This window comes from Mus caroli, unplaced genomic scaffold (assembly GCF_978045245.1).
Source record: "Mus caroli unplaced genomic scaffold, Mus_caroli_1 scaffold_17, whole genome shotgun sequence".
Lineage (NCBI taxonomy): Eukaryota > Metazoa > Chordata > Mammalia > Rodentia > Muridae > Mus > Mus caroli.
The window spans coordinates 364,852-391,757 of NW_028227272.1; the positions used below are offsets into that span (position 1 = coordinate 364,852).

Genomic DNA, 26,906 nt, shown 5'->3' on the forward strand with positions numbered 1-26,906 from the left:
TAGGGTTCCCGGTGTCCAGTCTCTGGCAAGGTGGGTCACCTGCAGGCGGGCACTGTCTTCTGAGCTGCCTCAGAACGTGGTGTCGCAGGTGGCTACTGGAACTGACACCCAACACTGCGGTGGAGCTGTGTGTCCCCTTGCCGCAGCCTCACCAGGCCGAGCTGGCTGGGCCGCGGAGCGGCACTCACTGTCCTTAACCACGCGTTGGTCGCGCTGTGGCCTTGGCTCTGCTTCGCTCAGAGGTGCTGGATCAGGTCGGTGTCTGCCAGATGCCGGAGAGTTGGTGCGAGCTACTCACAAGATGATAGCTTAAACTTTCCCTGGGGATTCCTTTACCAGCCCGTTAGATCGCGTTGTGAATTTCGCCAGATACAAAAATAAAATATTCTCTCCAGTACCCTTCTGGGATATTATGACTTTTCTCCTTAAAAACTGACGAAAAGACCGGGAACAATTTTGTTTTCAGAGTCTGGGATAAAGACTAGCAAATGAGAAAGCTATGTCTTTGCAGTCCTTCCAGAGAGGCTTCGTTCCAAACATTTTTCTAGCCTTCAGATTTCTCCAGAGCAATGACCCAGAAGACGAATTCAGTTTACCATTAGAGTGACATTGTTCCCAGAACCCCCAAAATGGCAGCTAGAATGGAGATAACTTTGAGCACCCACACTGAGGATTCTGACAAGCAAGAGAGACACATAATAATGAAGCCGGAAGAAAACCGTGGCCCCCCTCAGCAAAAAGCCTATCCTGACCCTGAGCTTTCCCGCCAGGGCTTCAGACACTTTTGCTATCAAGAAGTGTCTGGGCCCCAGGAAGCGCTCTCCTGCCTTCAACAGCTCTGCAGACAATGGCTGCAGCCTGAACTACACACTAAAGAGCAGATTTTGGAGCTCCTAGTGATGGAGCAGTTTCTGGTCATCCTACCTCCAGAGATCCAGGCTCAGGTCTGGCATCGGTATCCAAAGAGCAGCAGGGAGATTGTGACTTTGGTGGAAGATTTGCACAGAGCATCCAAAAAACCAAAGCAGTGGGTAAGGAGGGTCCTATTTCTGTGGGTCCTAGGTAATGTCTTTGTTCTCTTTTGAGGCAGTGTTTTGTCTCATGAGCCCTAGTTAGAGATTCCAGGGGAATGGATGGCTTCGAAAGTTGCTTCCAGCCTGGAGGAATCCCCTTATCCCCCAAAGCCATAACCAGGGTTTCAGAAAACCGCTCCACTGGCACCCAGTGAGGAAGCAGAGAACTAAGCTATTCCTTCAGAGACTCCAGCAACTTTATAAGAGTAGGGGTTTTTTGTTGTTGTTTGTTTGTGTGTTTGTTTTTAAGATTTTTATTTATTGTATCTAAGTACACTGTAGCTGTCTTCAGATACACCAGCAGAGGGAGTCAGATCTCATTACGGATGGTTGTGAGCCACCATGTGGTTGCTGGGATTTGAACTCAGGATCTTTGGAAGAGCAGTCAGTGCTCTTAACCTCTGAGCCATCTCTCCAGCCCCCATAAGAGTAGGTTTAAGGAACCTCTACTGTCAGGTCTTCCCTGACCCACATTTTGAAGCTTTGCTACAATCAGAATTCTTAGCCAACAGATCTAGCCTGTTCCATAGGAAACTAATTTTGGTGAAGCTCTGTGGACTTTGTTCCAGTGAAGTGTCTACCATATTGCCTTTGAATGGGAAAGTCTCAACTCAGTTCTCGGGTATCTTGCCCCACCCCCTTCCCCAAGTGAAAGCCCAGTTGGAGCCACAAAAGGAAGCAAGTGACAGGTGGGGCAGCTTTGCTGGAGTGTCCTGGTCCTCTCTGACAGGAAAACTTACCAAGTTGGAATGGCTTTCAGTGACCCCTTACCATACTGGTTCCATTCCCACGGGGCCTGTCTCTAGCAGAAGTAGAGAGGGGAGCATTGTTTGTAATGATTCAGTAGTTTTGCCAGCTCTCTTTTGATGATCTTGGCCCAAGCTGTGGGCACTACCTGGGAAGGCTGGCTGATTGTGAGGCAACCTCATTCTCTTTGCTCTGCATGCTTTCCCTTCACCTCCTTTTGGTGGCCTCTAGGTCCTTACCAGTTCTCCCCAGGGTAAGGGGGTCACTCTATAGCAGTGAGTGGCATGTTGCTCTCAGTCCATCAAGAAATGGAGAATTAATGGATAGCCCTTTGCCTAGGTGACCGTTTGTATGCAAGGGCAAAAGGTGCTCTTGGAGAAAACAGGAGCTCAGCTTGTAGAACAAGAACTTCGAGACTTTCAACCCCAAACTCCTAGCAGAGACATTCAGGAGGACTCTGTGGAGGAGCCGTCCTGGGAAGGATCTCATGAGCGGCTGAGTCCTCACCACTGGGAGAAGACTCTCCTCCAGGAACCAGTCCTCAGATTGACTGAGACAGGTAACCACTCTGGCTCTCTCACCAGCCTCTTTCCATCTCATGGTTCTGCAAATGCAGTTGTGTTACATATACCCCCTTTAAAATGTATTATTTGTGTGTGTGGGGGAGGGGTGCCAAAGGGCACTTATGGAGGTCAGAGAACAACTTTGTGGAATCACTTCTTTCCTGTCACCTTTATTTGGGTTATAGAGATCAAACTCTGGTCTCTGGCTTGAGTAACCAGAGCCCTTACTTACTAATCCAGTTTCCTGTCCTTATAAAATTACATATGATAACTGATATTATTTTTGAGACAGTGTCTCACTATGCAGCCCCAGCTGGTCTGAAATTCACTCTGTAGACCTGAACTCACAGAGATCCACCTGCCTCTGCTTCCCAAGTGCTGGGATTAAAGGTCCACATTACCACACCCAGCCTGTTTGGGTGTTTGTTTGTCTGTTGAAGAATCACTGAAGTCACTTGTAAAGTGGCTGCCCTGTCTGAGGGCCCTATCCACAAAGCAGAGGGTGCTTGTCCATACCCTTGCCAGCACTTCCTCTGGGCTGTTTTATTATGATGTAATATCCCTTGAGGTTTTGACTTTCATTCCCCTAATGAGTTGTGTTTGCCATTATTTCATATGTTTATTAAATTATATATCCTGGCTAGTGAGATGGCTCTGTGGGTAAAGGTACTTGCCACCAAGCCTGAAACCTGACTTCAGTCCCTGAGGTCCACATGATGGAAGGAGGGAATCACTCCTGTAAGGTGTGATCTCTGACCTTCACACACACACAGTCATACAAACAACCATCTGTAACACACACACACACACACACACACACACACACAAAATCATACCTAACACACATACACACAATCATACAACCATCCCTAACACACATACACAGTCTTACAAACAACTATCCCTAAAACACACACACACACACAGAGTAAATATAGTAAGACATTGTGAAAAGGAAATCTGATATTTTGTCTTTGGTTATTGGGTCTCAGGTAGCCTAGGCTGGCTTCAAAGCCACTACAGAGCGGAGGGTGATCTTGAACTCCTGCTCCTCTAGCCTTCACCTCCTAAATCCTGTGACGGACGAGAGGCCTTTGCCATCACTCCCAGCTTATAGAAGAATGCTAGTCATATGCTTTGTCCATTTTTAACTTGGAAGACCTCACAGATGATAAGTCATGAATGTTCTCTCTCATTTTGTGAATTATCTTTAGTATTTTGATGGTATTCCAAGAATCACAACTGTTTTTATGTTTTAAAAATTTTGTACTACATTTTTATTTTCAGTGTACCTGTATGTGTGGGCATGCACATTTCATGTGCATATGTGGAAGTCAGAGACACAGTTCTCTTTTTCCACTATGTGGGTCCTGGGGGTCAAATCGTGTCATCAGGCTTGGCCAGGGGTGCCTTTACCCTCTGAGCCATCTCACCAGCCCAAGGTTTTCTTATTGATAGTCTCTGAGTTTTTGTCTTTGCTTTGGCCTTTGGAGTCCTAGCTAAAAAACCATTGCCCAATCAAATGATTCAGAGTCACAGTTATGCTCTCTAAGAGTTGTTTAGTTCTTCCATTCATTTTGAGTTAGTCTTTTTTGTATGTGATAATTTTGTGTGTGTGTTACTAAGGTTACTATAACAAAAGCCCCTTAGACTGGGCAGCAAATTTATTGTTAACAGTTTCAAAAGTTAAGCCTAAAGTCAGCTGGGGAGTTGGCTTAGTGGGTAAGAGTGTTTGCTGAGTTAAAATCCCTAGAAGGCAAATACACAGACCTGGCTGTGTGCTTCTGCAATGCCAGTGCTGGGGGACAGGGGCATGGGCAAGAGAGGAAGATTTAGCTCAAGGTCAGTGAGAGACCCTGTCTCAAGAGAATAAAGCAGAGTGACAGGACATTCAACATCTATTTCTGGTCTCTTATGCTTTAGAGAGGCACACACAAGCAAATGCACCATACTTCCATACTGTAACACACAAACAAACAAAAAGAAGTCCAAAGTTGGTACCACCAGGTGCAGTGTCTGAGGACTACACAGTAGTACCTGCCATGTGTCCCATGTGGCTGAAAACAAAACAAAACAAAACAGTAAATGATGAAAAGATGAGGCTTTTCATCTTTTTGACAAGGCACTAATTCCATTCACGAGAGCTCCATCTTTATGACCCCGTCATCCCACCCCTCACCCCCACCCCCAGATACTACACTACCCATAAATTTAGGTAGATGTTTAGACAGAATGGGATTCTTTGGTACCCTTTGAAGCTTGTGAGCTGAAATTCAGATGCAGTTATTTGCACCCAACCAATGGACAGAAGCAGCTGACCCCTGTTGTTAAATTAGGGAAGGCTGAAAGAAGCTGAGAAGGAGGGCGATTCTGTAGGAGAACCAGCAGTCTCAATTAATCTGGACCCCCGAGATCTTTCAAACACTGGACCACCAAACAGACAGCACACACCAGCTGATATGAGGTCCCCAACACACATACAGTAAAGGACTTCCAGGTCTGTGTTCATTCAGAGGCGATGCACCTAACCCTCAAGAAACTGGAGGCCCCAGGGAGTTTAGAGGTCAGGTGGGGTGGGGGATGGGAGCATCCACAAGGAGAAGGGGTGGGATGGAAAAGAAGTGTGGAATGTAGAGCAGTCGGAGGGTGGATAGGGAGGGGTGGGGAATGGAATATAGAGTGTAAAAAATGAATTACAAATTAAAATTAAATTTAAAAAAGAAAAAGAAGAAGAGAAAATCCAGTAATTCCAGGGCCACTTGCCAGAAAATTATTTCTTTCCCATTTGAATTGTTCTTAAGATCCTTGATGAAGGCAGGCAGGCAGGCATGCTGATGAATGCCTGGGATCTCAGCACTTAGGAGGTGGAAACAGAAGGTCAGGCGCTTACTATCATCTTCAGTTCTGTAGTGAGTTTGAGACTAGCCTGGGCTATGTGAGACCCTGTCTCAGTGAACGGAGCAAAACCTTGATGAAATCACTTGGCAATAACTGTCTGAGCTCCTCATTACATGTAAGATTAATTAAAATCCAAAACTCAGCTCCTCAGCCACATTAGGCATTTCCCATGCTCAGCAATCACATCTGACTCCAGACGCCATGGTGAGTGTGTATTCAGCACATGAGAACAAACTTTTCCCGAGTCTCCATTTCCCTGGCCCAGTCTCGCTCAGATCCATCTTGATCCTCAGTTTTGTCAGAAGGTGGACAGTTCCTTTAACTAGGATACACATCTAATTTGTATTCCATTCTCTAAATACTTAGGCTGTCAACAGTGCAGTGAGAAAAACAACATAGTCCTTGGATTTATCATCCTTGAAGTGAAGGAGGCTGTTAGTCTTTGTCCATGTAATAAAGGGATATTAATTCAAGGTGCAGTAGGACATGTCTGTGGTCCCAGCTACTTAGAGGATCACTTAGGCCCTAGAGTTTGAAGTCAACCTAGGTGATACAATTGACCCTGTCAATGAATAATAACCCTTCAATTGTTATCCTTCATCATTGTTGGTACTTAGTTCTGATTTTTTTCTATTTTCCTATACCTTAAAAAAAAAAAAAAAGATGCTGGGCAATGGTGGCACATGCCTTTAATCCCAGCACTTGGGAGGCAGAGGCAGGTGGATTTCTGAGTTCAAGACCAGCCTGGCCTACAGAGTGAGTTCCAGGACAGCCAGGGCTACACAGAGAAACCCTGTCTCGAAAAACCAAAAAAAAAAAAAAAAAAAAAAAAGATGTATTTATTTTTATTTATATGAGTATACTATAGCTGTCTTCAGAGGGCACTGGATCTCATTATAGATGGTTGTGAGCAACCATGTGGTTGCTGGGATTTGAACTCAGGACCTCTGGAAGAGCAGCCAGTGGTCTTAACCACTGAGCCATCTCTCCAGCTCCTTTTGACCTTTTCTTAAAGATTGGAAGGACAGAAGGATAATTTGGCTCCTAGCTTTACTATAAATTAGGGACACTCCAGGAACTAATTAACTGTGTAGATTCCCAGGACTAAGCCTCAGAGATTCTGGCTCATCACATAAAGGGTGGGGAACCTTGTGTTGATGGATCCAGAGGAGGCTGGCTAATGCACACATGCCACCAGCAGAGGCTGACAAACCTCACAACATATTTCAACTTCTATTCCTGGAGTTCTTTCTTCTAAGTGCAGAAAACAAAGCATATTATTTCTAATTATAGAGTCCTCCAGAATGAGAGGTGACAAGGAAAACCCGAAACAGGAGGAGGCAAGAAGAGCAAAGGCATGCACAGTCTTACATGGAAGACCTAAAGAGGGTACCCTGCACAGCCCTGAGCCAAGAGGGGTGACTGCAAGTGATGCCCGATTGTTGCAATGGCAGGTCAGACCCCCACAATCTCCCAAGTCACTTGCCCACTACCAGAGACATTGCAGAGAGCTGGAATATATCAGTAATCCCCTCAGAGGTCACCCACTGAGAGAGTTAAAGAGAAGCAGAGGTGGCCGAAGAAGCCTGAGCGGCCTCATGCAGTGTCTTGGTCACCAGGCAGCCCACCCAGCCAGGAAACCTTACAGCTGTGACGATTGTGGGAAAAGCTTCACGTGGAATTCAGAGCTGAAGCGACACAGGAGAGTGCACACCGGGGAGAGACCCTACATCTGCGGGGAGTGTGGAAACTGCTTTGGGAGGCAGTCAACTCTGAAACTGCACCAGAGAATCCACACTGGGGAGAAACCATACCAGTGCAGCCACTGTGGCAAATGCTTTCGCCAAAGCTCCAACCTCCACCAGCACCACAGGCTCCACCATGGGAACTGAAGCCATCCTGTATGCTGTAGAGTCGTAGGGAAAGGCTTTTGGTCTCTCTCCCTTCTCTTACTTGCCTGTAAATCGCAAAGTATCTTTTGTGACTTACAAACAGAGCAAGTGGCCTTTGGGGAGTGATGGGTGAATAATCAACTGGTAAGGAGGTCAGAAAGAGGCTGATGGGGCCTGACTGTAAGGAAAGCTGATCTGGGTGTTGGGGCACAGAGAGCTGCAGTCTCGACAGAGTGGGGACTAGTTACTGAAGAATAGTCAGAATGAGCTGCAAGTGACTTTAGTTAATCTTCATCTTCTAAAATACAGTTGTTTTCGTGTGTACACTTGAGCAGTTGATGAGAATGTGAAGAAAGCATTCACCAGAGAGTCCTCTAAGAGTCTTTCTGCAACTGAATTTTTTGGTGGTGGTAGTTTTTAATTACTTTTATTTATTTTTAAGACAGGTCTCTCTATATAGCCCTGGCAGTGCTGGAACTCACTCTGTAGACCAGGCTGGCCTGGAACTCAGAGATCCACCTGCCTCTGCCTCCCAAGTGCTGGTAAAAAGGTATGTGACCCCAAACCCTGCTATAACTAAAGACAAATTGAGAATGTGTGTGTGCGTGTGCATGTGATTAGCAGTTTCTAAGTAAGTAGACAGTACTTTTATTTAAATTATATTTGAGGGAACTTTTTATGTCAAAGCACTTTTGATTTACAAAAGGTGTTCCACCTCCAGCCCACGATATAAGGGAAAGCTCCCGAGGGAAGTAAGTACCGCTCTGGTGGACAGGGGAATTCTGCCTGCTCTTATAAGCCATTAGCTTTAAAACTGGGACTAGCGTGTTCACAGTGTTTACAATTAGATTATGGGAATGGTTATACAATTCAGTGACTCCAGGAAAATTATTGAAATAGATTAATTTATTATAGGTAAATTGTACCTCCATAGCCTTTTAAAATAACAGAATATTTATATAAAATGTTAAGAGTTCCAGAAGTGGGTCTAGGACACCGTCCCATGTTTTCTTAAAGTAGAAAGTAGAACCCAATCAGTTATCACCCTAGGAAAGGCATCCTCTTCCTCCATTCAGGCAGATGTATGTAGGATGTGGTGGCCATTCTTCTGAAGGCATCAATACTAAGTCACTGCCTTTATCTTCAATATTCAACTGGGCCTTACCTCTTCCCCAGCCCACATACCATTGCTGGCCAGAGCCTTTACAGTTTATACACACAGACACACACACACACACACACCTTTCCTCCAAGCCACCTTCACTGCTGTCTTGTAATAACTTCTTAGTCATGTCTGAATTTGTTTTCTACTGGTGCTATAACAACTGAATGCAAACTTGGTGGCTTAACACAGAACTTCTCTTCTACTGCTGCAAGCTAAAGGTCTGAAATCAGCCTCAGCTAAAATCTCCTTGAGCAGGGTTTCTCGTTGGAGACTCTGAGAGGTAAATTGGTTTCCTTGACTTTTTCAGCTTCTAGCAGCCCACTCCATTCTTGGATGCTTATATTGGGTATAGCAGGATAATCTCCACCTCTCAAGATCTTCAGTAATACTTACAAAATGTTCCTTTTGCCATTTAAGGGATCATCTGCTGGTTCCAAGGATTAGGATGTGAAGTACGTGGAGGACCATCATTTGGCCTACCTTCCATCCATATATGTCTTAGATCAACTTGGTCACTAAAAGGGGATCTCCAAAAAGAGATGTTTTTAGGATTGTTTGTAAGGGTTGGCACGGGGGCAATGGCTAGAGTTTTGCTACCTGGGATCTTTCATAGTATGTTTCCTCTCTTCAGATTACACAGCAGTAATCATTTGGCGTCTTTGGGCACCTGTTCAAACCTTTAATTTATGTGACAAACTCACAGTTAACATTTTTCTTTTCCAAACAGTGTCAAGGCCGTGCTGCTGCCTTGCCTGCTTGTCCCCAGCCCAGTTTTCCTTTGCATGAGGCTCACCTCCCAACAACGGATGGCATGAGGGTCCAATGGCACAGAAGGCTCTTGGGTACTGCATTCAGATATAGGGGTTCCCTCATCTCCTTCATCCATTCATGCTTCCCCAGAGCCTCCACACAGAATCTTGACCTACCTACTTTCCTTGTGGCCAGCTTCCCTTTCCTGGACCCCAACCTAAGAAAATAACCTATCTCCTTTCACATGCAGCTCTGGCTCCTACCCATCCCATTGGCTCTGCCATATTTCTGGGTCCTGCCTAGCACGTACTGGTGTCAGCTTAGGGGTGACTCCTGCTTTCAGTGTTTGATTCCCCAAGTTAGCCCCAGGGAGACCCAAGGAGAAGGGAAACATTCACAGGTAGTGGAGGCCTATCCACCAAAAGAACTTTCCCATATCCAGCAGGCAGGGTGCAAATCAATCGCACAGTACAATGTCACTCCCAGTAAGCCTGGCAGTGCCTCCTCACAGTGCAGGACTGCTCCTCAAATGAAAATGTTTCTCTTATTGCTTCATTGAAGTATTACACGTACCAGAAAACTTGTGCACTTAGAGTATACGGTTCAGTGTTTACCATACAGCATTGAGAGCTGTGCCTCTGTCACTCCAGTCTCGTTTTAGGAAACTGTCAGTGTCACAGAGAAGTGAAGCTTAAACATTAGCAGTCACTGCCTGCTCCTGTCACAGCTTATGTCTCCGGAGTATAATATCTTCTGTGCACACCATGTGTGCAGTGTGTCATGCGGCAACACTTTCTTCCCTAGTCCTGTTGTGTTGTATGAAGGGGCCTTCAGTCCATCTATTGGTTGATGGAATTGTGTAATTGCACCCTGGTTATTGTGAAGAGTAATGCTGTTCTAACATTATATCCAGGTTTTTATGTTTCACTCCTCATGGATACATGCCTAGAGGCCGAGCAAAGCTCCCTGCTAGGTCATGCGATAATCCTGTTGATCAAACTGTCTCCAACGTGCTTACACTACACTTTACACTTGCCAGTTTCTGTACACCTTTAACATAATTACTGTCTTGTTACAGATTTTGGCTTTCTGAAGCAGGCTTTCATGTCTGGCATAGAACTCACAACCCTAGCTGACCGTGACCTTCCTGCCTCCACCTCCCAAGTATCAAGGTTACAGGCATGTGTCACCATGTACAGTTTTCATGGAATCTGTCTTTGTGATTATTGTTATCCCAGAGTAAAGTGGTCTCTTTCATGGTCTTGATTTTCTTTTCCCTGATGACTAATGATGTATTTGTTTCTTGTCTTTATATTTGCTTTGAAGAAATGGCTATTTAAAATTCCCCTTCCCTCTGGTGTTTTGAGCCAGGATCTTGCTGTATAGCCCTGGCTGGCCTAGAACTCACTACATAGATCAGGTTGGCCATGAGTTTGAAATACTGCTCCTGCCTGTTTGCCAAATCTTTTGCTCTTTGTTCTTTTCCAGCAGGAGTCTTTGCTCTGTAGCTTAGGCTGGCTGGGCTTACAGCAGTCTTCTTGCCTCAGCCTTGAGTCCTGGGTTTACAGATGTGAGCCACCATAACTATCTCTGTGGCCCTTTTAAAATGGGCTATCATTTTTATTGCTGGGTTTTAAAAATTCTTTAAATATCTGGGATGAAGTCCTTATGATATGACTTGAAAACAGTTTCTCCCATTCTTTGGAAATACATTCTTGTGTAATTGTTTTTGTTTTTGCAGTGAGGGTTGATACAATCTCCAGCATAACTCAGGCTGGCCTCAAACTTGCAATCCTCCTGTCCTAACCAGGCTGGGATGACTGATGTACACATGAGCCCAGCAGTACATATCTGTAATGAAAACAGCTGTCACGTGTCAAAAATACAAGGAACCAAATCCTCTGTTTCCAAATTGCCAGTGTAAAGTAGCCTGACATCCCTGTAATGTAATAAAATTAAGGACCCTTGGAGCACAATTTCTATCATTTCCTGCAAGCCTGTTGGGTCACATCACCCACGGACTTCCCTGTGCCAGTCATGCGTGGCTTGAGGTTCCTAAGGAAAATTTAAAAATCTATTAAAATAGTTCTATTAGTCTTTGTAATAAACATTTTCCCACTGAAATAAAGATGGTATTTGTATTAGTCAGGGTTCTCTAGAGTCACAGAACTTATGGATAGTCTCTATATAGTAAAAGAATTTATTGATGACTTACAGTCGGCAGCCCAATTCCCAACAATGGTTCAGTCGCAGCTGTGAATGGAAGTTCAAGGATCTAGCAGTTACTCAGTCTCACACGGCAAGCAGGCGAAGGAGCAAGAGCTAGACTCCCTTCTTCCAATGTCCTTATATTGTCTCCAGCAGAAGGTGTAGCCCAGATTAAAGGTGTGTTCCACCACACCTTTAATCCCAGATGAAAGGTGTAGCCCAGATTAAATCTCCTTAAACTCGGAGATTTAATCTTCTGGAATCCATAGCCACTATGGCTCAAGATCTCCATACCAAGATCCAGATAAGGATCTCCAAGCCTCCAGATAAGGGTCACTGGTGAGCCTTCTAATTCTGGATTGTAGTTCATTCCAAATATAGTCAAGTTGACAACCAGGAATAGCCACTACAGTATTGATTACTTCATAAGCAACAGATGTTGGTAAGTACTTGACATACAAGACTTTTTTTTCCAGGTTATGGGGACTGAACTCATCTAATGCAGCAGACTTGAGAGACTATTTTTCTATTGTTGTTACTATTTTAGGAAGAAAACCCCCACAAATGTTCGGAATCCACATACTCTAGACCACATCACATAGTCAGACAGACAATTAAGAGTAGATCTGAGTTCCAGGTTGTTGTTTCTTAGTTTACTAATTGGGTCTTTGGTTGGTATGGGTTGATGGGATTTCACTGTTGCCTAGGCTGGTCTCAAATTCTTGGACTCGGGCAGTCCTTCTGCCCCAGCCTCCTGAGTTTCTAGGACAACAAAACACATGACACAGTTACTGTTTTATTTTTTTCATGGATTTCTGTCTTAGTTACTGTTCTATTACTGTAAGGAGATACCATGACCAAGGCAATTTCAAAAAGAAAATGTTTAATTGGAGGTTTAGAGTTTCAGAGGGTTAGGCCATTTCCATTGTGGTAGGAAGCATGGTGGCAGATAGGCAGACATGGTCTGGGGCAGAAGCTGAGGGTTTTCATCTAACCCAAAGGCATTGGATGGGGTGGGGATGGGGCGGCTGGTGTGGGCTTTTGAAACCTCAAAGCCCGAAGACGCCTTCTCCACATCCTTCCTTAACAGTTTACCAACCAGACACCAAACATTCAAATATATGAATTTATGGGGACAGTCTTACCTTTCCTTTTGTGACATGTAGTTTCCTTAAAAAATAGTGCCTGAACTGAGTACCTAGCCTAGCAATGTATGAAGCCCTAAGGTCAACCCCTAACATTGCACAACCTCTGTTCCCTGGATATATGCACAACTTCTCAAGGAAGAAGTTGGTATATTGAACTGCAAGTCCACATGTAGCTAGATAGTATGGCTGGAGAAGACATAACAGAAATGGTCTCATTGTAGACTTCAGCTGTTATCCTAAGGACAACAGACTGTCAGTGGAAAGTGTCTTTGAATGGTGACCCAATCAGACTACCTATTTTACTTAACTGGCTGGATAAAGTTTAGTTACTCTTGGATGAGGACAATTAAGTAGAGAAGCAGGTTTGGGCTTTTTTTGGTTTGGTTTTTGTTTTGTAATGCTAGGACCCATACAGGGCTTCCCAGATGCTAAATAAGAACCCTTTCACTGAATTATATCCCCAGCATGTTTGAGAAATATTAAGATATCATTCACAGGAATTCATGGAAGAATGGATGAGTTGGGGAAATTTACCGATAAGAAATTGGCTTCTCAGCCAGGCGTGGTGGCGCACGCCTTTAATCCCAGCACTCGGGAGGCAGAGGCAGGCGGATTTCTGAGTTCGAGGCCAGCCTGGTCTACAAAGTGAGTGCCAGGACAGCCAGGGCTACACAGAGAAACCCTGTCTCGAAAAAAAACAAAAACAAAACAAAACAAAAAAAAAGAAATTGGCTTCTCATATTCCTAGAGGTGGAGAAGTCCAAGACTCGTGTGCTGGCAGACCCCCGTATCTGGAAAGGGCCCTTTTATAGATAGTGTGATCTTGATGGGTCCTCACATGATGGAGAGTTCTGGCTAGTTCTCTCAAATTTCTTTTATAAGGTAACTAAATAAGGGGTTCACATTCATGACCTAATCAATCACCTTCCAAAGTCCCCCACCTTCTAAAACTATCCCCTGGGAGCTAGGATTTTAACATGTATTTTGAGAGACAAACATTGAAATCAGTGTGAGGGAAGAAGAGGAGGTTCAATTGTATGGATAGAGTACCATGACCTGGAGGCAAACAAGCTTAATGTATGCAGTGTCGGATAGGTATTTGGATTTCTCAAAAATGTTCAAGGGAGAATGTTTTAGGTACAGGAATTGCACTTAAGTGCAACAGAGGAGAAACCTGGGCTGACATCAGATAAATCTGTGCAGTCATAAATGTGGCTAAAATCATTCAGGAGAAACCATTTACCCAAGATGAGCCAAGAACACACTGACTATTCGGAAGCACATTAGATAGAATGCTGCTCCAAGGGGCCAGCTGTGCGGAGGGGGTATATGGGAGGACCAAGACTGCTTGAGCACCTATGGTACTGATTAATCTAGGCAACATATAGAGACAATCTCAAAGCCAATCAGGTGTAAGAGCACACCAGCACGGCTTTCTCTGATGCAACACTGGTCAGTGCTTCCCATCATGCTATAGAAACAAAGGTCTCTGTAGCCTCAACACGTTACTCCCACACAGACATGTTCACTCAGTCCTGAGTAACCTCAGGGCAGATGTCTTCTGTCCATAGCCGTTTTCTGCTGAGACCTTAGAGGTGTGGGGTGGCCATGGGACAGACCACACCTACCTCACCAAACTGCACTGCCGCATGTCCAGCTTCAATAGCCAGAGCAGTGTACACGTGCTGATAGAAGGAAACACCGGAAGTGGCCTCAACTTCCGGCTTCCCAACTGGCTCCGGGGCAAATGGCATCTGTTAGTGCCAGCCTGTACACCACCATTGCTCCGAAGCTACAGTACCATACTTCTTCCCAGCTGAACCTGTCTGTTTGACAACAGTTGCCCAGAGGCAGCAGCGATACCTTTCCTGTACTGCTACCGTGCAGTTAAGACTGTGAAGGTGGGTAGACATCTAGCACAGTCTTGGAATAATGCTGAAACTTTATACTGAATTCCGGGAAACAGGATACGCTATTTCCTTTATCATGTGAAGTATATTCATTCACTCTTTCATATTCTCTAAAGTATTATCCAACCAGCTGTTTCAAATTTACATTACTGCAACAGAAAATCCTTGAAGTATATATTTTAAAAGTTCACCACCTGCTGTCATCACAACGAACATTTATTAGGTGATAAATTGCACATCAGAGGCACACATTCACAGTGAGCTAAGACCAATGAAAATCCATCAAACAAAACAAAAACAAAGCAGTAAAGCTAAAACATTAAACAGAAATGCATACAGAAACCTAATTAGGCATTAAGATAACTAGACATGGTAGAATACTCTTAGGTGTTAATATAAATGAATATGCTGTATCCTCTTTCTCTCTAAACTGCTCTGTAGACAAGGATCCCAATTTGAAGAGACAAAACATCTGTAGTTAGGTCTTGGTAAGATAATAATAGCCATTTTTTTAATATCACTTAAATAGTTCTAATAAACAAGACTAAACCAGTTAAATATACATTTAATAAACACCTTTACCTTTTAAACAAATAGTCAAAGCAAAAGCAGTTTCCTACTGAGATCCCCTGATCTCAAGAAACATTTAAAATAGGCATTTTTTATAAAAGCTGTAACCTACCCCTCCGTTGGTATACAGTAAATTACAGATTATTTAAAGCAAAATCTGTATTTTTAGATTGTTTGACATCTTATATTACAGTCACCAGAACAGTGCTACTTAATTTTATAGAACTTTAGGCTTCAAAGACAAAAATGTCCTTGAACTGCCTGAGCTCCTGTGCTGGCTGTTTTCAGTGTTATAGAGAGAGATGGACAAATTATTTGTAGCAGCACAAAACTAATTTGTGTTCTACTCCTTCAACAACAAAATCGAACAGCTCTTAAATACAAAGTGCAAATACTAGCTAGCATCTAAATCCCACTGGGAAATGCTGTTGGCATCAGTAATAACAGTTTAACAGAAACTGGTATCCCCACCGTCATGGTAAGGAACAGTTTTATTCACATTTTTATCATGGCATCAAAAAATCCACAAAGGTTTGAGTTCACATCTTCAATACCAAGTTTCTACACTTCATAACATCAACATTTCTTGTACAGCATGTAGTTGGCTAACCATTCCTAGCAACAGGCTCTTACATTCCATTTTATATCCCTGTATTGACTGCATCCAGTATTCGTTATTAGCACCTATATGATTTGCTAATACCAAGGGTTAAGAGCAGTCGTGTGGAATCTACCCTACTTGGCAATATTAGGAGGATAAGAAGGCCACCATCATAAAGGCAGCCCAAACACCACAGTTTTTTCTTCAACTTCTTAGAGGCAGAACGGCTTGAAAATAACATACAACCAATGTTTTTAGGAACAAGCACACCATAAGGAAATAACTAAAAATATTTCACAGTAACTGACATAACAGTTTTTCATTTTTTCTGCATACCAATCACCAATACTATTATATCAAAGGCTATTTAACTACTCTCACATGTAGTTATAGTTTTTGTAAAAGTTCTCTTTTTTCCCTAATCTTTTGTGAGTGCTCTTTCAAAATCTGGAGAATGCAGAAAACCACAAACACTGAGAGGTAAATTGTGAATTCCATGTTAAGATGTATAGCAAGGCTGCGCAGTGGTGTTGCACACTTTTAACCCCAGCGACTCAAGGCAGAGGCAGGCAGATGTCTTGAGTTGAGGCTAGCCTGGTCTACAGAGCCAGGCCCAGGACAGCTAGAGCTCCACAGAAAAACCCTGTCCTGAAAAAAACAAAACAAAACAAAACAAAACAAAAAGATGTGCAGCAGGACCCGAAGCATAAACTCAACTTCTTTGGTATTTCTTTAGAAGCAAAACCAAATAAATAAGGTAACAACTTCCAACCTTTCTATCAGCCATTTTCTCATTTCTTTTGGTGCCAACTCTCATGAGTAAGGGGGCTCTTTTCCAGTTTTACTCCCCGTCCTTCAACTCATCAGGCTTCACTCAAACATTAGAGCCCATGAGGCACCATAGCAGTTCCTCCCTTGAGAAGCAAGAGTAGGAAGCTAATGCTCTTACTGCTGTCTAACAACCACTGTATCCCAGAGTTAGGTGAAAACTCGAGACTACCTCTCTATACAATTCAAAGCATCTCTGACAGAGGGCTGAAGAGACCTGAAAGCCATTAAGACGCCCAACTCCCTGACAGAATGATGCTTTACATCCTAAATGTGGAGAAACCAGCCAAATCTGACCTTGACATACAGGGCATACAGTCTCAACTGTGGATCAGCTGAAACAGTGGCCTCTAGGAGAGGGGCAACAGCCAGGACAGGAATGACAGAAGAGGCAAGGCTGCTGACTTCATTCAGCAACAGTGATCTTCCTGTCTCTAGTATGTATTAAGAACTTAGTTGCACGGCTGGTGTCTTTTTGTACATGAAATTCTCCATTTGTACTTCTATAAACGAGACACTGCCCAGTTACTAAATTGCAGCCACTGGCCTTCAAGAGGGCTTTTTGTTCATGAAATTTCCCAGCAGTAATTCTATTTTAGTAAATACTGTTGCTTTTATAGTCCATTTAAACAGAATGAAATCATCCTTGCATACTAACCAAAAAATAGTTAGTTTTACTAATAGGTATTTAATCCATTTTGCTGTAAAGTGTAGTTCTATATGAATGTATACTTACAACATTCTTGTTCTTTAACCAAGTTATTGAACTAGTGTGGTTCAATAACCACATTGTATTGAAAGAGGAAAATTACTAACCACCAGAACTTCTCACCCCAGAGTACATTCTGAACTCTCACACCAGAGTCAGACCCCCTCTCAAATGAAAACTGTTCCGGGGACATTTCTGAGATAAGGGTCTCCTGGAACGAACCCAGTCCAACCCCTCCCAACTAAGGACTGTGCCAGGGACATTTTTAAGATAAGGGTGTGAGTAAAAACCTCAGTTCCAATGAATCAAGTACATGGCCAAAGTGTGGGACGCGGTTGCAAAAGCACTTTGGAAAAACCCTTGGCTGAATCACTTAGTGACGTAAAACCTGTATTTTCCCTGCCCTGCTCCCCCCTTGTCTCCTTCCTATAAAAGCTTGTGAAAAGTTTGGGCTAATTGCCGAATCTCCTCTGCACCTGCTGCATGAGTTTCGACCCCAGATATCTGGTATATGTGCTTTTATGTGCTTTCTTGTCGTTGCTGTATTAAATCTTACTCTCTATACATCTTAAGTACCGGTCTCAGTGTCTTCTTGGGTGCGCGGCTGACCCGAGGCTTGAGTAAGTGCCTCCCTTTGGGAGTTTTGGAGTCTTTCAGTATGACAATATTTTGTTCTAATATTTATCTGTAATACCAGTATCTCTAAAGATGTTATATTTTGGTTAAAAACTCAACAATGTTATATGTTTTTTTTTCTTTGGAGATGGAGAAGAAGAGTTATAATTTAATGAAAACAAATCTGATTTAATATACTGACAAGGAATTCAAGCATGAAGCCGTAGAATCTTCTGTGGCTTTTTAAGAGCAATGAAATAAAGCTCTGGATAAAACAAAGGCCCCAATGGGCTCCAGGCAGTAAGTCCCAGGGCAGCCTCCATAAGGACTGTCTCTCTCTCCCTCTCCCCGCTTCCTTGTCTCTTAGTAGGATTAACATGTGGCACAAACACCAACAGCAAGTAGTGCAGTGTCACTGAATTTAATGTCAGCCTCATTGCAATGTGCTTAGCAAAAGACGGACTTTACCCTCTGAAAGATTCCGTTCATCTATAAAACATGGACAGTCACAGATTTTTTTTTTGAAGATTTAAAAAAAATAATATAACCACAGTATTTAGCATGCTCTCTAAAAAGTAGTTCTAACCATTCATAACCAGCCTGGAATGTGCTTCAGTGGGGTCTGGAGGAAAACCCCCTTAGAAAGGAACAGGTACTCCCTGCAAAGTCTAACCTCGACAGAGTGTCAGGACCTATCCCTGCCATCAAGTCTGAAAGTGGACTGCCATCAAGCTGTTAACTACCTGGACATGGTGGCATATACCAGTAATGTTAGCACGTGGAAGGTGAATACAGGAAAATGATGATTTTGAGGCCAGCCTGGGCTCCCTGAGCAGGGAGGCTCTCTCCCCACACACTTTAAAAAGTGCCTCCCTGCTCCCTACACACACTTTAAAAAAGTTGGCAAATTTGGTAACTTTATATGGAGTCCTAAACTAGAAATTCACATAAAAAAAAAAAAACACCCCAAACATTACACTGAAATAGCTTTAACAAGAAAAGCATAAAAACAAATATAAAAACATTCATTTTTCTAGATATATCATGTAATAGAACTAGCAAAAAATAAATTTCCTCTTCCTAAAATATTCTTAGAAATAACATTTTTAAAGAAAGAATTGTAAAACAACCTTCATCTTAACAAAAACTGAATTATTTTGGTTTTTTGAAAGAGTCCCTCTATGTAGCCATGGTTTGATTGGAACACACTATGTAGACTACGCTGGTCTTTACATCACAGAAATCCTGTCTCTGCTGCCTAAATGCTGGGATTAAAGGTGTGAGCCACCATACACAGCAGTCAAAAACTGAATTTTACAGTTTTATGTTTCCCTGGCTCATACAAATGGAATTTGGTCAGTAACTGGGTTCAAATCCTGGTTTCACATACTATCTATGTAACACTGATTTATCTCCTCAGATCTAATCAGATGTGATAATACTGCAACATCCCATGGAATGTGTGTGAAGTGCTTGCTTAGCACAGTGCCCTGTGCACTGCAGTGTTTACCCCCACACAGACACTGAAGAGCCCAATTCGAGCAAAGGCTTGTATTTACTTGCTGTTTCTCCTATGGGCTCGTTTATGAGTGACGAGCTGCACACTCACACTGAAACTCTTCCCACACACTGTGCATTTAAAAGGCTCTTCTCTTCTGTGGCTCTTCTCATGGGATACAAGCTCTGACTCGAAAGCAAAAGTTTTTGTACATGTTTTGCACTTATGAGGTTTTTCCAGGTCATGAATGGTTTGGTGAGAGACAAGCTCCGAGAAACAAGGAAAAGTCATGTCACAATCAAGACACTGTAAGGGTTTAAATCTGGAGAATGAAAAAAAGTCTTCATCATCAATACTGCAGTGTTTAGAGTCCTCCTTATGGTCTTTCTCAGGGAGAGTAGGGTCTGAGGGCTGCTCCAAGGTCTTCACACAGTGTGTGTGCTGGGATGGTGTGTCTGATGAACCTCTTTCTTCAGGCAAAGCCAGATTTGTTTCCTGGTCGTGGTCAGCACATTCATAAGATTTTTTATCAGTATGACTCTTCTGATGTTCTGCCAATCCTGGGAGCCACATAAAACCTCTCCCACATACACTACATGTATATGGTTTCTCCTTTAAATGGCTATTCATGTGCCTAGACAGGTGTGACTGCTGTCGGAAGCTGGCAGCACACTCGGCACACTTGTAAGGCTTCTCACCAGTGTGGATTCGCTTATGTGTCCTCAGGTTGGTTCTGTGACTGAAGGTCTTCTCACAGGCACTACATTTATACTTCTTCTCTCTTAAATGAATTTTCTGATGCAAAACAAGGTATGTATTATCACTGAAGCTTTGGTCACAGTCAGGACACTTGTACACATTTTTGGCTTCTTCCCAAGGAACTTCAATAATATCCGAAAGTGTTTTAACTCCTAAACATTGAGATAATTCTACTAATGGGGTTTGGTTGTCAATGGTAACCAAGAGGCTTATAAGTTTGGTCTTGCAAGTCAACGTTCCACCTGACATTTTGTCTTCATGTATTTCATCATCCTGCTCAGATTGCTCAGAGTAGTGAACAAGGGGTGCAGCAATGGAGTCCTTTTCTAGGGACAGCTCTTCAAGTTTCACAGGCTCGAGGCTCAACTTCTGACTGCTCTCAGTCTGGTCTTCCCCCCCTGTTCATAAAAACAAAACAGACACCACCTTTAAGTGATGCTAGAGAAAGAACATGTTCAAGTAGTTACACAGAAGACCAGGAAACTGAAACAAAACTAGGAACCAGCAGGCTCTCTAGACTTCTCCTTATCAAAGTCTATCCATGCAGGTTCACTGCAAGGTTTCAGGTCAATCTGCACGAAGGAATGGAGAATATCTCTAAAACAGGCTTCAGTGGGATAGGTACTAAGGACCTTGGAAGGCAGTACCCAGAAATGTAGTTTTTCTGCTTAGTCTAATTACGTCCTAGGATTTTTTTATTATCTCAAGTAAGAGTTGAGTAGTCAAAACTGGAATAGAAATTAGATATATTTATCTGAAAAGAGAAGACAACTACTTTAATAAACAAATTATCAAAATAGTTCTATATCCCTAGAAGGTCTCTAGAATTCTATCTTGAAGTTCCTAAGCGGCGTTTGGCAGAAGCCTTGGCCTTGGTAAGATGCCCGGCAGTTGTCAAAAAACAGCGGTTCCTGTCAAAATGGCACATCTCGGCCGGCAGTGGACGCTAGGGCTCGTCCACGGTGGCTCATCTTTCCTGCCTAGGCAGGAGCTTGATGGAGACTTTTCCTGTCTCAGCCTACTGCCTTCATGGGAAGCTGTCCACGGAAGCAACACCTTCTTTCCTGCCTCAGCCGCCCGCTTCCGTGAAACACCACTGTAGGGGGTGTCCCACAGGGGGTGTCCCACAGGGGGGTGTCAACACTTCCTCTCTAGCCCCCAAATTCAGAACTTGAAATCCTACCAATCCTCATTCTAGCAATCTCTGCCATGAGAAGCTTCACCCCCTCAGAAATCCTATATAAGCATTGTCCTTTTGTCCAATTCCTTGCTGTCTGCTCCCAGGAACAAGGGGCAGCCATCCCTGGATTCATCCCTCTATACCCTGGGCCATCCAATAAACTTCTTTCACCATACTTTCTGCCTAGTGTGACTCTTTCATTAGAAGAAGCTACAAAGAAAAGAACCAATGAAGAGGTAAAGAGAAGGAGCAGGGCTGAGGCGGCTGAGCTCCTGAGCTCAGCTGGGGATCGCCTCCCCAGGGAGCTACAACCCCTCTGGCTGAGGAGGCTTCCTCTCAGAGCTGTGTGGTTCTTGGGCCCCTGTGTGTCAGGACGCCCTTCCATTGGGACACCTTCTCCTCTCAGAGCTCTATGGTTCCTAGCTTCCATGTCCCAGGCTACTCTTCCTCCGAACAGAACCACTTTTACATGCTTCACAGAAAATGATCACAATAGAGCTGCTGTGTATGTGCAGACTGCAAATACTGTCTTATCTCAAGGAGGGCCAACTAAGCCTAAACCTAGTATAAACAACTCCTTTTAAATATTTTTTTTCAAATATAGCCATCCCTAAATACCCACAGGTTTATGGCTGCAGATTCAATTAATTGCAGGTTAAAAAAAATTTTTGTTTAAAATCACATCTGTAGAGGCTGGAGAGATGGCTTGGCTATTAAGAATGCCAGCTGTTCTTCCAGAGGATCCGGGTTCAATTCCCAACCACATGGCAACTCACAACCGTTTCTAACTTTAGTTCCATGGGACCTCCTAGGGCACCAGGTTTACACATCGTGCACAGACACAGACATACATTAAGGCAAAACACGCATGTACACACAAATAAAAATAAATCTTTAAAAAAAAGACAAGAAAGCCGGGCGTGGTGGCGCACGCCTTTAATCCCAGCACTCGGGAGGCAGAGGCAGGCGGATTTCTGAGTTCGAGGCCAGCCTGGTCTACAAAGTGAGCTCCAGGACAGCCAGGGCTATACAGAGAAACCCTGTCTCGAAAAACCAAAAAAAAAAAAAAAAAAAAAGACAAGAAAAAATATAAAATAACTAATTATCTAAAAATCCAGTCAAACTTTTCCAGGCATGTAAAGAACAGTAATCACAACTCATATAATAAGAAGAAAAGCCTACCCAAGATACAAGATACAATCTGCAAAACACATGAAACTCAAGAAGAACAAAGATGAACGTGTGGACACTGTGCCCCTTCTTAGAATTGGGAACAAAAGACCCATGGAAGGAGTTACAGAGACAAAGTTTGGAGCTGAGACGAAAGGATGGACCATCTAGAGACTGCCATATCCAGGGATCCATCCCATAATCAACCTCCAAACGCTGACACCATTGCATACACTAGCAAGATTTTGCTGGAAGGACCCTGATATAGCTGTCTCTTGTGAGACTATGCTGGGGCCTAGCAAACACAGAAGTGGATGCTCACAGTCAGCTATTGGATGGATCACAGGGCCCCCAATGGAGGAGCTAGAGAAAGTACCCAAGGAGCTAAAGGGGTCTGTAACCCTATAGGTGGAACAACAATATGAACTAACCAGTACCCTCCAGAGCTTGTGTCTCTAGCTGCATATGTATCAGAAGATGGCCTAGTCGGCCATCATTGGGAAGAGAGGCCCCTTGGTCTTGCAAACTTTATATGCCTCAGTACAGGGGAATGCCAGGTCCAAGAAGTGGGGCGGGGGTTAGGGGAGTGGGGAGGAGGGTATGGGGGACTTTTGGGGTAGTATTCAAAATGTAAATGAAGAAAATACCTAATTAAAATAAAAAATAAAAATAAAAGAAGAAAAGCCAATCAATACAAATAGACCCAGAAATGACATATATTTAAAATTAGTGTGTCCATATGCTTATAATCCTAGCACTTGGGAGGCAGAGATGGTAGATCTGTGTGGTTTCAAGACCAGCCTGGTCTACATAGGGAGTTCCAGGATAGCCAAGACTACATAGATCCTGTCTCATAAAACCAAATAAATAAAATCAACAAAGAAAGCAGCAAAAGAGCTATTATAAATATATATATTTATAAATATATATAAATATCCTATTATTTATGTTTATAAACATGTGTTTGGTTACTGTTGTCTACTCTGAAGCCTATGCAGGTGCAGTGACTGTGGGTTCCCTGGTGGAGAGTTCTTCTACAGGTCAGTAGGTGACACTGAGACTGATGAGGGCAGTAGGAAAGAGCCAGGTGGACAAGGGTGAGCATCAGGAAGCAGAGTGCTGAGGGAGCGGAAGTAGGATGGGGAGGGGCTCCTGTAGGCTGGCTATTGAAGATAAGAATAATTCTGGAGAGACTCGAATGAAGGACAGGAAGGATGGTTAAAATCATCCACCAGCATCTCAGCCAAGGGTGGCCTCTTGGGGTTCCTGGTACAAAGTGTTTCTGTGAGTTCACATCTGACAAAAAGAAACAAAGATGAGCTAGAAAGATATGCTGAGAAAGTTGGCAAAAAAGAACCAAGGGGACCCTGGGTTGTTAAGTATAAACACACGCACACGCACACACACACACACACACACAATACTCACACACACACACACACACACACGTATATTCAAGAAGATAGAGGATAACATGAACATGGCAGAAGTGGAAAATATAAGTCATGAATTTTGAAAAATAGTTTAGATGTCTATGTAGGCATAGGATACTGCATATGGTTACTCTTAAGTTAGAAAGGCAGAATACCCCCTTAAGAGAAAATCAATTTCTAATCTTTAGCAAATGACAGTCTCTATGTTAATGAAGTTTCCTGAGTAAAATTAATTTGACTCCAACAATTATTTAAGGAAATTATAAGGTACTGGCACATATGTGAAACCATGGTCACTGTTGTAGACTGGGTTTCTTTTAAGAAATCATTTCAGGGCTAGGAAGATGTCTCAGCATATAAAATATTTACAGTGTAAGCTAAGAAAAGGAATTTGGATCCCCAGCACCCAGAAAAAGCCAGGTAGATGTGGTATCCCACCTTGTTATCCCGGCACTCAGGATGTGGAGACAGGGGATCCCAATGCAAGCTAGCTAACTTGACTTCAGTAAGTAGAGTGGAGAACAAATGAGAAAGTCACCTGACATCACCGCTGGCCTGCACACACTCATGCATGTGCACTGGCCCTCATGCTCAAACTCATGCTCACACTCATGCATGTGCACTGGCCCTCACGCTCACACTCATGCATGTGCACTGGCCCTCACGCTCACACTCATGCATGTGCACTGGCCCTCACGCTCACACTCATGCATGTGCACTGGCCCTCACGCTCACACTCATGCATGTGCACTGGCCCTCACGCTCACACTCATGCATGTGCACTGGCCCTCACGCTCACACTCATGCATGTGCACTGGCCCTCACGCTCACACTCATGCATGTGCACTGGCCCTCACGCTCACACTCATGCATGTGCACTGGCCCTCACGCTCACACAAGGGAAAACATTATCTGACTCTGACACTTGTTCTCTCCTACAAGTTCTTGCTATAAGCTATAGAAATCCACATATACATGTGATATTGATAGATATATATACGTATACATAATACACAATGTGTGTGTGTGTCACAGATAGGTCTCAATCCACCACCAGTGTGGACAAGGCATACAATTTTCATCCTAGAACTGATGAAAGTTCCATAATGCAGGAGAAACAACTGTCTTACCTATCGAGTCCAAATTCTCAAAACTCTCCAATGGGGCTTCTCTGCTGAGGGTCTTCTGAGCAGGGTGCAGACTCACACACTCCTCTTGAGAAAAATACACATCCAGATCTTCAAAAAGCAGTGGTCCCTGAAACAGGAAAGCACTGTTGTTGTATAAAAAGCTAGCAGGTCCGTTGAGTGTCTTGGAAGGCCGAAAAGAGCTAAACCCCTTCGCATTCTAAGGAGAAAAGGCTTGGTGTAAAATATTCCTCCCTGGGGGAACTCTATGGCTTGAATAGGGTGGGGGAGAGAGCATAAACTTAAATTTTCAAACAGTGGTGTGAGAATCAAGAAGTACACCGTGAGAATGTAGTCTTTCCTGAAAAGATAAGTGAACAATTCTTGGGGAGAGAAATTATTTCGGATTCTCTAAGAAGGGAGGGGAAAGAGAATCCTGAGAAATAGTTTTTAGGAGTTTCTTATCATTCTTTGCTAATCTGTGTTTCTTTTCATCAATGATTGCTCAGCTCCCCCCACACACACACACACATCACGACCACCACCACTTAAAGCTCTAGTTCTCTCCTAAGTTTACTGTTGCTGTAAACCCATAGAGCTTTTGGTGTGATTAAAATTCACCTGGGCTTTAATTATCATTATTCAACAGGTGTGAAGCCCAGGAATCTGCCATTTGGAGACGCATTTCAGCAAGATAACTTTGAGAAATTGTTATAGACCCCCTGCTAGGGCTCTCCTCCACCTGATGATTCTGAAATGAGGAAGTCGGTAAGCCAAGGAACGTAAGACAGCTTGGTCAAAGCCTCAGGACCAGCGCGTCTAACCCTGCCGCCAGGTCAGGACACCTGTAGGAAAACAGCGACATAATTCACCTGCTCATCGGATGTGGGGAGCGTGGACGCCATCTGGGGAAACGAAGGGCTCCTTAAGTCCCCACGTCTGGACAACACTTCGAGTGGAGAGTCTCCGGCTCCGCTGCCAGGCCTTTCCACTTCGCCCTCAAGCTCCTTTGAGAATCTGAGCTGACCGCTTCTTTCTCCAAAACAGCTCTGAAACAGCCACACTCACCGACAACCTCGCCCAACCCGGCAGAAGCAGCGTGAAGCCACGCCCAGCCGAGACGCGACAAAGGAGGCGGAGGCCACCACAACACTCCCACGCTCCCATGCTCCCCACGCAGTAGCTGCAGGGAAACCGCCGGAAGCGACGCCCCCCCCCCAGCCATCCTGCATCCTGATTGGCCAGCGTACTCCCGAGGCGGCGGTCCCTCCTTAATGGGCCAATTGAGCAGCTTCCCGAGGACCTGAATCGCACCTGGCAACAGAGAGATTAGTTATTCCTGAGCTTCTACAAGCCGCCGTTTCCGGTTCCTCTGGCTGGGTCTCGGTGGTGAGTGCCCCGCCTGTTGATAGGTTCAGTCGGAGCAGTAGAATGGTCCCTGAGGGACACGGTGATTCCGAAAGCAGAGACAGGACCACTCTGGAGTCGATCGCGGAAGGCGGGAACACACAGACTCTGGGGAGCCTGAGCTTTCTGTCGGAGGGGGTGAGGCAAATGAGAGGCCCCGAGATCCAGGCTTAGCTTGGGCCCAAGCCCAGTGTCTCAGATGGATTGTGGGGCTACGGTGTGTAAGAGGTTATCTTTGGGCAATCACAAGTTCAGGCCAGGTTTGCCTGGTTGCTTGTGTCCCTTCCCAAAGTATTCTAGGGACATGAAGCATTGTGCCCGACAGGTGTAGTCCAACCGAATGATTGGGACCCATAGCGGACATCGAGCGGGAATAGATCGCTGATCTCCTTCGCAGGATGTCTGGACCTGCCCTAATGGCAAATGTTCTTGTAACCAACATTGAGCAGCGAATTGAAGATTCAAAATCATAAAGTCGAGCTCTTTCTAGAACTGTCACTAATTAGATGATCGTGCCAATTGCCCCCCTCCCCCTTTGGTACTGAGGGTGAAACTACGGTTTCACGCATAGTAGACTTTCTACCACTGAGCTCAGACCCCTATCCTTGTTTTGAACTTTATTTTGAAATGAGGTTGACCCAAGCTAACTCTGAAC

General features: G+C 44.0%; 2 protein-coding genes across 6 annotated transcripts in view; one reads left to right on the top strand and one right to left on the bottom strand.

Annotated features, from left to right (window-relative positions):
- Znf174 (zinc finger protein 174) lies at window positions 1-25,564 on the top strand. 2 transcript variants are annotated; one of them, XM_085832388.1, is made up of 3 exons: window positions 1-1,031; window positions 2,160-2,379; window positions 25,494-25,564. In XM_085832388.1, exons 1-3 carry the CDS (start codon window positions 630-632, stop codon window positions 25,559-25,561), a joined length of 690 nt encoding a protein of 229 aa, XP_085688514.1. In that variant the 5' UTR covers window positions 1-629; the 3' UTR covers window positions 25,562-25,564. The 2 variants fall into 2 exon arrangements, with proteins under 2 accessions (XP_085688514.1, XP_021040321.1); XM_021184662.3 differs by lacking the exon at window positions 25,494-25,564 and adding an exon at window positions 6,575-10,369.
- The window catches only part of Znf597 (zinc finger protein 597), a 23,521-nt gene continuing 11,167 nt past the window's right edge, over window positions 14,553-26,906 (bottom strand). For all 4 annotated transcript variants that reach the window (XM_085832387.1, XM_085832386.1, XM_029470830.2 and 1 more), the window contains 3 exons: window positions 25,717-26,158; window positions 24,848-24,974; window positions 14,553-20,332 (listed from right to left, as the gene is read on the bottom strand). In XM_085832387.1, coding sequence (XP_085688513.1) covers window positions 19,233-20,332; window positions 24,848-24,974; window positions 25,717-25,749 — 1,260 coding nt within the window. In that variant the 5' untranslated portion in view covers window positions 25,750-26,158 and the 3' untranslated portion in view covers window positions 14,553-19,232. The remainder of the gene's footprint in view (window positions 20,333-24,847; window positions 24,975-25,716; window positions 26,159-26,906) is intronic.